At 57.3% G+C, this 12,229-nt stretch overlaps 1 protein-coding gene across 1 annotated transcript; it reads right to left on the reverse strand.

The window, feature by feature from the left end:
• Positions 1 to 847: 847 nt before the first annotated feature.
• Nptx1 (neuronal pentraxin 1) lies at positions 848 to 7,288 on the reverse strand. Its single transcript, XM_051181726.1, has 5 exons — positions 6,519 to 7,288; positions 6,031 to 6,238; positions 3,997 to 4,241; positions 2,707 to 2,886; positions 848 to 1,271 (listed from the first exon to the last, which is right to left on the reverse strand). Exons 1-5 carry the CDS (start codon positions 6,960 to 6,962, stop codon positions 1,050 to 1,052), a joined length of 1,299 nt encoding a protein of 432 aa, XP_051037683.1. The 5' UTR covers positions 6,963 to 7,288; the 3' UTR covers positions 848 to 1,049.
• Between the last annotated feature and the right edge of the window lie 4,941 nt (positions 7,289 to 12,229).

Below are 12,229 nucleotides of genomic sequence, written 5' to 3' on the forward strand. Positions count from 1 at the left end.
ACCTGGGCCTGGGCGTGCTGGGAGGGATATGGCTGTGAAAAATGCCATGGGAAGACATTCCCATGGACTGTGGGTCGAGTCTCAGTGCCCTCTGGAGCTGACATCAAGCACTAACATCCCCCACTTGAAGTATCTGGTCTCTACCAGAGGGGGGAGGGAGGGTGCCAAGACCCTGCATCCTGGGACTCTGGTGGGGCTCTCCCTCCTCAGAACCACTGGGCTGAAGTAGCTTTGGAGGCTGAAAGGGAATAACAGGTCCCAGTCTCAAGTGGTAGAAGGAGGCAGGAAGGCCAAGGGTAAGGTACAGTCCTGGAATGGAGCTGCTGAGCGGCCCACTCTACCCTCAGATGCAGACAACAGACAACCTAACTTCGGCAGGGGAGGGAGACGATGGCATCTAGGTGGTGCCATCCCAGCACAATCAGTCTCCGATTTTCAGAGAATCCACTTACCCCAAACAAAAATTCCTGTGGAAAGGCCCCCCCCCAGCCTTAACAGACTATTCTAAGACTTACATCAATAGTTACGCCACTCCCAAAGAAGTCTGCAAATGAGGATAAATGGTGTGTGCTGAGGAAACTACACCAGCCCCAAGGCACACAGGCAGCTGACCCATCGGAATCTTACAAAAACCACAAAGAAAGGAGCGAACAAACTGTCTCATTCTAAAAGAAAAGCCTCCCCTACACACACACACACACACACACACACACACACACACACACACACACCCTCTCACCTAATTCTGCATTATCAAAGCTGATGCTGCCTGCTTTAGCTAGGCATGCCCGGGAGATAGTAGGGCTCCTAGGGAGAGGTGGGGAGTCCTTAGGGCTCCTAGGGAGAGGTGGGGAGTCCTTAGGGCCAAAGAAGGGCCAGGACTGCTTCATGTGCACAAGGAGGACAAACCAGGCTGTGTGGCGTGTGCGTGTGCAGGGGCCATGGCCTTGAGTTATTCTTGGGGGTGGGGTGGGGAGACGATGGGTCATCACCGCACAAGCAGGGTGGGCAGGCCTGGGGCTGGGGGGCTCAGCCCTAGCCTGAAGCCTTCAGTTGATCTGGCGACAAGCCTCGAATGTCCACTTGGTGGCTCCACCAAAGATCTCGATCTGGGGCTCGGCCCAGGCGATGACATTGCCAGAGAGGGCCTTGCTGCTGCAGGTGGCCAGGTTGTACACCTCCCCGGGGGTCAGCTTGCGGTCCCAGATGTTGAAATGGGCCAGCTCACCCACGAAGGCTTGGGTGGCATCAAACCCTCCACCTAGAGTGTCCTTTGGAGAAGAATGGGGACATGGGAGAGAAGGGGTTGGCTGGGTGATCCAGGGGTCTAGATGAACAGCCCACTTCTAGGGGTGAACTTAGGTATCCATGCCTCCCTTCCCATCAGGGTCCCCAACCCTCACCCCACACACTTAATACTCTTTGCTTCCCTGCACCTGGATCTTCAAGACATTGTGCCTGTCGCTTCCTGAGAGGAACGCAGGCGGGATGGTGCCAGCTCACTGTGGACATAGCTCATATCCCCTGAAGGCCTTGAGAAACCGCTTCACATAGCCATTCCCTGGGCACTAGTGTGTGTGTGTGTGTGTGTGTGTGTGTGTGTGTGTGTGTGTAATGTGTGTGTGTGTGAATCTGTGTGTGTGTGTGTGAATCTGTGTGTGTGAATCTGTGTGTGTTTGTGTATGTGTGTGTGTATGTGTGTCTCTGTGTGTGTGTTTGTCTGTGTATGTGTGTGTGTGTGTTTGTCTGTGTATGTGTGTGTGTGTATGTGTGTCTCTGTGTGTCTGTGTGAGTGTTTCTGTGTGTGTGTATGTGTGTCTCTGTGTCTGTGTGTGGATCTGTGTGTGTGTGTGTGAATCTGTGTGTGTGTTTGTCTGTGTATGTGTGTGTGTATGTGTGTCTCTGTGTGTGTGTGTGTGTCTCTGTGTGTCTGTGTGAGTGTTTCTGGTGTGTGGGGTCTGTGTGTGTGTGTCTCTGTATGTGTGTGTGTGTGTGTGTGTGTGTGTGGATCTGTGTGTGTGTTTGTCTGTGTATGTGTGTGTGTATGTGTGTCTCTGTGTGTGTGTGTGTCTCTGTGTGTGTGTGTCTGTGTGTGTCTGTGTGTCTGTCTCTCTCTGTGTGTGTCTCTCTGTGTGTCTCTGTGTATGTGTGTGTGTGTGTGTGTGTGTGGCAGGGGTCAGCGAAGGCCAGGGTCAAGCAAGGCAACAGTGTCTCAGACCCTCTCAAACACCCTATCTGCTGAAGGATGTCCCAAAGGAAATGAAGACTTGACTTCCTGTCCCTCCATCCCCCTCCAGGTGCTGGTGCCCTGGGAGATGAACCACTTCATAGGAACTAAATTATTCATTGCTAAAAGTGAAACTGGGCTTCCCATGCCAGAGAGGCCCCTGCGGTTCCCCAGCGTGCTGGGACCTGGGTCCACCCCCAGGGGCTTACCGACGCCCACCCAGAGCAGACTGCACCTCAACTGTGGTGTAACTGCTATGTAACGTGTATGGTTTTTCCGCCCGCCGCCGCTGGTCTTGTCCTGCTGCTGCGCCAGCCCCAAATAATACGCAGAGACTCTGTATTAGATATTATACTGTTGGCCAGTTACTAGTTTTTTATCGGCTAGCTCTGTCTTAATTATTAACCCATTTGTGTTAATCTATAACCCTGAGCACACACACACACTTCCCCCGCCCTCACCCTCCGCCTGTCCAGTACCTGCTCCTGGCCCAGCACCAGCACGCCCTGTGGTTTGATGGGATGATAGGGGGCCAGGTTCTCTCCACTTCCACCCTGGGTACCATCCTGATAGGCCTCCCAGACCCCATCCCGGGTGGTCCAGGTGACACAGATGTGGTGCCATTTGCCATCGTTGATTACAAAGGGCAGCTTGGCCACCTAGGAAGGATGACACATTATGGACACCGTAGCCCAGTGCTGCCCAGAGCTTAGATTGCTCACAAGGCCCACTGATGCCCCTCGGCCTACTTTACGTTCTTGTTGGGCTATTGCTGATCTCTCACATCATCACCCCTTCAGATATCCTGAGCCCCACCCACAGACGGGCCATGGAATCCTACTGGGAACCAACAGCTTTGCCAAGGAGCCCTTGGGACCCGTCTGGACACATACTCCTCCCCTCTTAGTCCGAGAAGCAAACGTCTGACAAGAGTGAGTCCCTGGTGGCTACATTACTGCAGCCTCCAGCCCTCCCCACCCAGGTGTCTCGTCCTTCCCCGCACCCCACTCCCAACTGCTAGGTCCTCTGGTCTACAGGGCAGCAATCAGCCCCTGCAGAGAACCTGAGTGAGGCTCTGGAATGGCTCCACCTGGCCTGAAGCAGAAATTCATACCCCCCTCCCTGGTCCACCCTGACAACAGCAAGTCAGATCCCACGAGGTCAAGGGAAGTGCAATGCATTCTAGGGTCTTTCAATCCCGTTCTTGGCCAGGTTTGAGCCATTCACTCCTGGTGCTGGAGTAGAGAGGAGGGGGCAGAGAGCTGGCCCCTAATTCCACTATCCTGCAGAGGCAGGGTGGAGCTAAATGCTAAGACAGAGCTGTCCTCTTGTGGATGGGAGGGGGCTGGCCTCTTCCTGAGAGCAGGGAGACCCTCCAGACCCACCTCACCCTCCACTGTAACTACAGCCACCAAATACAGAGAGCCTCAGCCAGTCAACCAGCCAGCAGGGGAGGAGCCAGATTATCAGCAGGATGGACCAGAACATTCCCGGGACTGTCCTCTACTGTCTATCCCCTCCCCCCTCCTCCAGCTAAGGTGTCTTTCTGGAACGTTCCAGCTCTCCTTGTTTTCCAGTAAGGGCAGGTGAAGATGTTCCTCTCCACTTCTGATCTGATTCAGCCTTCACCTCCCTTGGTCTTGCCGGACAGATTTCTTTCTGAGAGCCACAGCCTTGGAAGGCACCCCACCCCGAGGGGTTCCAGAAGTCCTGCAATCCCATAAGCTCTGGTGGGATGTGGGCACACAGTGTCAGGGTGGTGGCATTACCTTGTCGTTAATGAGGATCTCCATGGGGTTGTTACCCCACTCGATGAGGACCAGCTCGTTGGCCTGCCCAGGCACAGCGTAAGAGAAGGGCGTGCCCACTCCAGGCGCCGCGCTGGACTTGAGCCACATGCACACGGTGAAAGCATACATCTCCGGCAGGCTCTTTTTCACCTTGGCATACATGTAGTTGGTCCGCAGCGGGAATGTCAGCTGAAACTTGTCTCCTGGGCGATTGTCTTTCTGACCTAGGGAGGACAAGATGAGCCTTGCCATCTTGTACCTTGACCGAGTGAGTGCTTATGTTGAGTCCTGTTCTGTTCCCATCAAGTCTCGTGATGCAGACAGGAACAGAGCCAGCTGGCAAAACAAAAAAGCTGACCCAAGGTCTCTGGGCCTGGCCAGTTCTTATTGCCACATGCTATCATCCCTGGGGAGGCCAAGGTAGGGGACAGGCTTTGAACCTGCCGCTAGGCTGCAAAGTGGACATGGAGAGGGAACTGGGCCCTGCTTCGGCACACACCGGCCGAATGATTGAGAAGGTGTGGCTGCAGGGGAGGAAGGAACCAGGCTAGCTCCCTTCTGAGCAGCCCCCTTGGGGGCCGACCTGATTTAGATGGAGATGTGTTTAGGGCCTCTCCATCTCCACTAAGGACAACCATCCCCTACTGCCCGCCCCCTTCACTGAGGCCAGGACCAGCTACAGCCAATTACTCAGTCCTTTGCACAGCACTGAGTACCCTTCAGGAGGAGTTGCATATCTCCACCAACCTCCCTAGGGATGTGCCTGGAGCCTGCTGAGAGACAGGGGAGCAAGGGAAATCAGCCTTCTTTGAACTAGAGCCCCCCAAGGTGAGCTCTGAGGAAGCCACACAGCCTCTGGTGAGCATCCTGGAAACTCAGGTTCCAGGCCTGATCCCCCCCTCCCAATCCCCCAACCAATTTCTTGACTGCTAACCAGCATCCTCTGGGAATGTCTAACCCTCACTCCCAACCCCTACACATCCTGGAGCTGGCCCTGGGCCTTCTGTGACCGACTCCCAGGAAGGCAGGTCCTATTGAGCTGTGGCTATTCATCCCTTGCCCTGCCAGCTCCTGGCTTCACCCCTGCCCCAGAGCCCAGAAAGAACCTGGTCTCCAAATTAAGAGTGACTTCTAGAAAGCAGCAGAACAAGACAGAAACAATAGCCCCACCCCCAAGCCAAGGGAGCAACTGAGGAGGCTGGTCCTTATTGCAGACCCCTCCCAATTCAGGCTGGCAGTTGGGGGGGGGGCAGGACCGGCATCTCTCAGGAATGCCTTCCTTTCCTGAATCCCCCACCCCTCCCTTCTTAGGTCCCTCTTTCCCTTGGTGTTTTTTTCAGTTACATAACACGCCTTAAGATGGCACTGTTTAAATCCAGCCGGCACACTTTGCAGTCCGGGCAGGGTCACGTGGCCCTTCTCTGAGCTGGGCTGCCCCCCCCCCTTTTACAACCTTGTTTGATTTTTGTGACTCCTGGGCACAACTAATCAGTACACCCGGGCAGGTGCTAGGGTTAGCTAGCTGAGCTGAGTTCATCACCAGGGCAAATGCAGCTGCATGAAAGATGGGTCACTGGAAAAAGAAAATCGAGGGAGACGGTGCTCAAGGTGGAGAGAGGGACCTGGGCCAGGGCACGAGGGGCCCGGACAACTGGGAGAAAAGACACTCCCAAGAGGGCCATTATCCAGATCTTTGTTGGTGACAGATTCTAGCCAAAGCAAGGCTTTGCAATTACCAAAGAAAGCTTGGGCCAGAAACAGCTACTGTGCAAAGTTACTGAAGATTAAACAAATCAGACTTGGAAAAAAAAAATCCCGCGAGTGTCCTGACGGCACTGTGCAATCCCTTCTTAAGCCCCATGCTTCCCCGGGGAGGCATCTGGGCAGGAAGCTCTGACTGGGGAGGGGTTACAGAGTGGCTCTGGGACCAGAGGCCAGCGCAGAGAGCAAGACCCTGGCAATGTCTCTGGAGGCAGAGGGTGCATGCAGCATGATCCCCCCCCCAGCCCTCACCTTTCTCCAGCTCGCTGATCCGCTGGTGCAAGGCGGTCAAGGCGCTCTCGATCTTGATCCTCTCCTCTGTGTCATTCTTGGGGCCCCCTCTGCCCTCCTCCAGAGTGTTCACCCGAGACAGCACCTGCCGCTCCAGATCATCAATCTTGCTCTGCAGCAGATCCTTGAGGCTGTTGGTCTGGCTGGAAGAATTGAGGCGGCTGTACTGCTGCGGGGGCACAAGGGTAGGGGAAAACCACACCGTTAGGCGTGCAGCCCGGACCGTGAGCGAAGGCCCGCGGCGCGGCCCCTGGGGCGATTGCGGGGGCGGCCTGGAGGGGAGCTCCGGAGAGAGGCCGCCCTCGGCGCCCCTTAGGGTCCGAGAAGCGACCGTCTGGCATCAGCGCGCCCAAGAGGCAAGGAAAAGGGGGTGGGGGAGCTGGTCGGGATGGGATGGGCGAGGGCAGAAGGGCGCACAACGCGGAGGGGGAACCGCAGCTCACGCTAACCTCGAGGTTCTCCAGTCGGGTTTTAAGAGATTGCAAAGTTTGCCCGAGTTGGCTGAGCGTCTCTGCGGCCGGCGTCCGGGACAGGTCGCCCATCGTGTTCTTGCCCGAGCCTGGCTGCTTACGGCCGCCGCCCGACCTGGCCTCGCCGGGACCTGCGTCCAGGGTGCTCTGGCTCTCGCAGCGGCCAAGCTTGGTGGTCAGCTCCCTGATGGTCTCCTTCTGGCTGAGGATGGTCTCCTTCTGCTGCAGCACGGTCTCGCGGAGCTGCAGCACGTTGCTCCGAAGCTCCTCCGCGCCGCCTGCGGCCACGGACGCGGCACACATGTCGGCGTCCACCGGCACCGAAGTGCAGATGAAGCGGGTCGGGCCGAAATCCTGGGCCCGGCTGCCCAGGAGGCAGAGGGCGAGCAGCGCACAGGTGCGCACGGCGCGGCCGGCCAGCATGGCTGCGGACACCTGGAGCACCGGGCCCGCTCGGCTCCGGTGGGGCTCGGGCTGGGACCGGGTTCGGGCTGGCTGGGGCAGTCGCTCCGCAGGCGGCCGGCGATCTGGGCACCGCGCTTCTCAGCTGTAGCGTCTTCTCGCCGAGCTCCTCGGCCCCCACTGCCGCCTGCGCTGCGGAGCCCGCGCCTTTTATGCAGCCGCGGGAGGGGCCTCGGCGCCGCCGACGTCAGCGGGGGAGGAATCCCGCTTTAATTGTGTGCGGACGGGGCCCGCAGCGCCGCGGGGGTCGCACGGGAGCGCGGCTGAAGCTGCTTCGGCCCTCCCCATCTCGTCCCTCCCGGATCCGCCGCCGCCCCCTCCCACCGCCTCCGCACGCACGCCCCCGCCCGGGCCCGCGCCGCTTCCCCGAAGGCTCCCAGAACACAGGGCCAATGGGGAGATCAACCGTGGGCCTGGATTAGATGGCGGGGCACCTACTTGGCTCCCATAATCTCCGACGGAGCTCGGAAGAGAAGGCCACAAGACAAGCTCAGTTCGCTTGGTCGCAATGAATGCTCGCAGGGTCCCGGGCTCCGCGCGCTGGCAGCCTTCTTCTCCCCTAATCAGTCGGTATGCCCAGCGTGCAGCTACCCCACAAAGGGGTAGCGAGGTCGCTCCCCGGTTCAAAGACGTCTGTTTGAGGCTAAGAGTCACGGATCTGGGAACTCCCATGCCCTGGTTCCCCGCCCTTCTGAGTTTCCCTTCTCCCAACTCGGGTTTGTGGACCTAACAATGCACCCCCCCACCCCAGAAGCAAGAGCTCGTCAGGGATGGAGCCTTCTCAGATCTGAGGATCGAACCCTTCCTGCCATCAAAGCCAGCCTAGTTCCGGGCAAGTGGCGCCCCCAGACGCTGGCTGGACCCTGGAAAGGTGCCCTGGCAGGAGCTCCTTCCCTTAGAGAGTGGACTCGCTCTGGGCGTGTCCGTGCGTCCCTTTGTATGTCTGTACAAGTGTGTTGGGCTTACCGGTCCATATGAGCCCTGCCTAGCCTATCTATTCGTCACGCTCCTGGGCTTTGGGGGAGAGGGATCCCAGAGGTGGGCAGCAACTTTTTCGCACCTCTGACCCAGACACCCACACATCCACATCTCTCTCTTTTTTTTTTTTCTGGATAGCGGCGCTGCCTGGCTGGGATTCCAGTCCAGGTTCGGATGCCTCTAGGGACTCCGAACAAGGGTCTGGGCTGCAGCTTGGGCCCCACGTCGGCAACAGAATTCGATCTGGGAACTCGCCCAAGGTCCAATTATGCAGAAAGGGAAACTAAGGCAAGGAGAGCCCAAATCTGCTTTTAAATGACCGGAAGAACCCAGCTTCAGGCTGGCCCAGTTGGCCCCGCAGATAGCCACACACACACCTCCCGCACCTCTACTATCGAGCGATCGGTTGCCCCACACCCTTTTACAGGACGCTAGGCTGGGTCCCAACCGTGAGTCCGGGATCTACAAGCAGCCCTCAGACAGAAGATCCCAGATGTGGGCAATGGGCATCGCTGCGGTGAGATTAGAAGCCAGGTTGACAAAGAAGCCACTATCCAGGTTTTCTCCGACGCCTCCTCCCAGCCCCAAGCCCCAGGGACGTCCCACTGCATTTAACCATCCGGAGTCTGGGCTGCGAGCAGCCCAGCAACCGTGGCCCCTGCACGCCCGACGCGTCGCTAGACCGCCACTTCCGGGCGCCAGAGGGACCCCGCGGCCCGCACGCGACTGTCCTGGGCTCGATGCAGGGAGAGTGTGAGGGGGTGCGGGAGCTCCCGCTCCAGCGTGTCAACTGCCCTGCACGGAGCACAGGAATCCGCAGCGGCTTGCGCCGGGGAGTCCTCTAAATCCCCCCCTTGGGACCCAGGACTAGCCTCTTGCCTCTCTGTGCGGGGCGTGCACCCGGAGCCGCACTGGCTGAGGCGGAACTCCGGAGGAATTACCTACTCCAGGGGTGCTGCGCTGCTTGGAGACATCAGCCCCCAACTCCCAAGCCTAGTGCGGAGGGACGCGGGGACCCCGCGCAGACCTAGCGCTTCCGCCCCGGCCGTACCTCCCCCGCGCGTCTAACGCGAAGCAGTTCCCGGCCGGGCCCAGCCCTGCGGCGAGGCTATCCCCGCTCAGAAGTGCGTGGGCGCGGGAGAATAGCCTGGCCCTTCCCCTGCAGGTGTGTAGAGGGAGCTGGAGTGCTTAGCTAGATTTTGTGTCCTGAGGCCCAGGAGCTGACCAGGACTCTGATTTTCACCATCCAGGAGACAGCTTGGTACTGCCACAATTGGGCACTGAGGGCGCATAACCCTTTGATGATGGGAGCAGGAGGGCGGGAGGGGCTGGGGGTGGGCTCAGAGTTTAGAAAGGGTCCCGGACCAGTGACCAGGTGTGGCAATACCTTTGGATCTGTGGAATCCAGAGCAGGGAAGACAGCCAAAGGTACACAGTCCATTGGGCCACCATTGCAAAGCGCTCTGTCCACCTGGAGGCGCTATGCAGACCCTCACGGCCCTGCCCATCCAAGGTGGGCAACCACACTGGAAGAAGAAGCCTCCATCCTCTTTCAATCCTATCCAGCCGTTCTCAGGATCCTGGGTGGGGGGAGCCCACCCTGGTCGTTATAAAGTTGGCTCTACCTTCCATTGTGTTGATTGAATGTGTAGTAGCCGGGATGGGGGATGGGAGTGGAGGTGGGGAGTGGGGGTGGGGCTGGGGAGAGGACTGTAAGTCCATCTTACCCAAAACCATCAGAGGGGGAACCTAAGGAGGTGATGGGAGGGGCTACGCTGGCTTCTCACACAGACACAATCATTTCTCTATGCCTGGCCTGGGTACCAGGCTGAGGTGAGAATAAATGCAGTAAATACCCCTGCCTGGGTCTGTGGACACAGCACCACCCCTGGGCTGGGAAGCCCTGGGGTCCAGCACCACTATGGAGCGAGCGTTCCCACCGTGGGCAAAGCCCAGAGATAACTGCAGGAGGACCGAGTAAGATGTATACAATAATTAGAAAGTGATGCATTTGGAATACTTAGTTCTCGTTATAATTATTTAATTGTAATTGTATGTGATTTAAGCCTTAGTGGTGGCTGTATTAACCAACTCAGGAAACTTCCTGAAGACTGAGCAGCCAACGGGCCTCGGGCTCAGCACTCCACTGAGGGAGGGAGCATTTTGCACGTGGTGTGGGCCAAAGGACAGGTAAGTTTTGTTTGCAAACCGACGGCTTATACTAGGGTGGAAACAGTGGGTATACTCAGGAGGACTAGACAGGGAGTCACACAATATTATAAGGGCATCGGTGGCCATCAGGGCCTTTACCCAGATGGGAGCAGGAGCTCACACACGGGGGTGCACCAGAGCCCCACTTTGCAGCATGGCCATGGCTGTGAGCAGGTCAGGCACTATCACTCCGGTCAGGACAGGGCCTCCTGGGAGAGGACACGTGTGAATGTCAGGTGGGTCTGGAGTAATGCCAGGCAGGGGCACCAGCCTCCCCCAACCCCTGCCTCTGAACCCTTCTAGCACGAAGGGCCATCTTGTGCTTTGGGAAAGCTATCCCAGCTGGGAGAACCTGGGAAAAGTTGAGAGGCCCATTCCCCCCTTTTCCCAAGAAGAGAACCGCAGAGTCTCATTGACCATCGGGACTCAGGGGATCTTGGCACGGAGCCGTGTGCAAGCCCTAAGGATGTGGCATGTCTTCCTGAGATGTGCTAGCATCTCATCTTGGTCAGGGAGTGTCCTGCAGAGGAGGAAGTGGTTTTGGTTTTGGTTTTTTTTTCCCCCACCCCATTCCTGTATTGTTTGGTGACTAATTCTCTTCAGTACTCTGGTGGTGCTGGCTCTTTCTCTTTCTCCTCCTGAGTGATGGAGGTGCCACCGACACTTTCTGTGTGGCTGCATCCCCCCATTCTGTGTGGCGACAGTATCCATAAGCAATCTGCGGTCTTCCTGCCTCCAGGAGAGATTCCACGGGGACTAGCTGAATCTTGAGAAGGCAGCCAGGACCTGTAAAGCTTCTCCTTCCCTTTAAGCACCCTAGGGACCAAGGGGGTGGGGTGGGGTTGCTCTGAGAGCAGCAAGCCTCACAGGCCTCTGAGTCACAACCTCAGCCCACCTGCTCCTCAGAGTCACTCTCCTGACAGGCCCTGCCCACCAGCTCTGTGACAAGCAAAAGACTGTTCCCTGGCTGTACTGGGAAGGTCTCTCTGTCCTCTTCATGGAGGGTCTGTGACCATCACCCTGTCTTACCCAGGCTCTGGTGGCACACTCCTTTGATCCCAGGACTCAGGAGGCAGAGACAGGCCAGCTTTGTCTACAGAGTGAGTTCCAGGACAGCCAGGGGTACACAGAGAAACCTTGCCTCAAAAAAACAAGAGAGAGGGAGAGGGAGAGAGAGAGAGAGGAGAGGTGGATGGGGAGAGAAGATGGTTGTATTTTTAGTATTTTTTAATTTAAAGAATATTGAAAAGAGAGAACAGAATATTTATTACTGGACTGGAGAGTTGGTTCAGCAGTTAAGAGCATATTTTTTTTCTTCAAGAGGACTTGAGTTTGCTTCCTAGCACCGATGACAAGTGGCTCACAACTGCCTGGCCCCCATGGGCACCTGTAGCCGTGTGTGTGTGTGTGTGTGTGTGTGTGTGTGTGTGTGTGTTATGAACACACACACTCAAACCTAGGGGTGAGCATTCCGACCTGCTGAACCCCTTGCCAGTCAGCGGTCCTTGCCAGGCAAGGGAAGAAACTCAGTGGGGATGGGCCCAGCACACCCACAGTCAAATGCAGATGGCCGAGGCTGTCTGGGACTCTGGGCTCCAGGGCAGCTCATCTGTCTTCTCCTTCAGAAGCTGGGCCTGCTTACTGTTTGCACTCACTGCTCTGGGGACTCAGTAGTCACAGGCAACCCATTCCCCTCCAGGGGTTCCCAGGAAGGGCCACCTCTCCTGAGCCCTTCCTCCTTTTGAACCAGGCAGGCAGCTGCTGGCCCAATCTTGCTGGGGACAGAGACCTCCACGACATCCCAGCTGCCCTCCCTGTCCTATGGGGCTGAGCCCAGCATTAGGAGGACTTTCACTGAGGCAAGCATTTGCAGGCAGGGACGAAATGCTTCCGGACTCTTCCAGGCAGGGGTTTCAGATGCCACGAAAGATCTTGGGCATTTCACATGGTATAAACATTCCTAATGTTTGCTCTCAGTTTGGCAAATATTTCCAGAGCATCTGCCAAGGGCAGGCAAGGTGCCAGGGCCAGTGATGAAC

Source organism: Phodopus roborovskii, unplaced genomic scaffold (assembly GCF_943737965.1).
Source record: "Phodopus roborovskii unplaced genomic scaffold, PHOROB, whole genome shotgun sequence".
Lineage (NCBI taxonomy): Eukaryota > Metazoa > Chordata > Mammalia > Rodentia > Cricetidae > Phodopus > Phodopus roborovskii.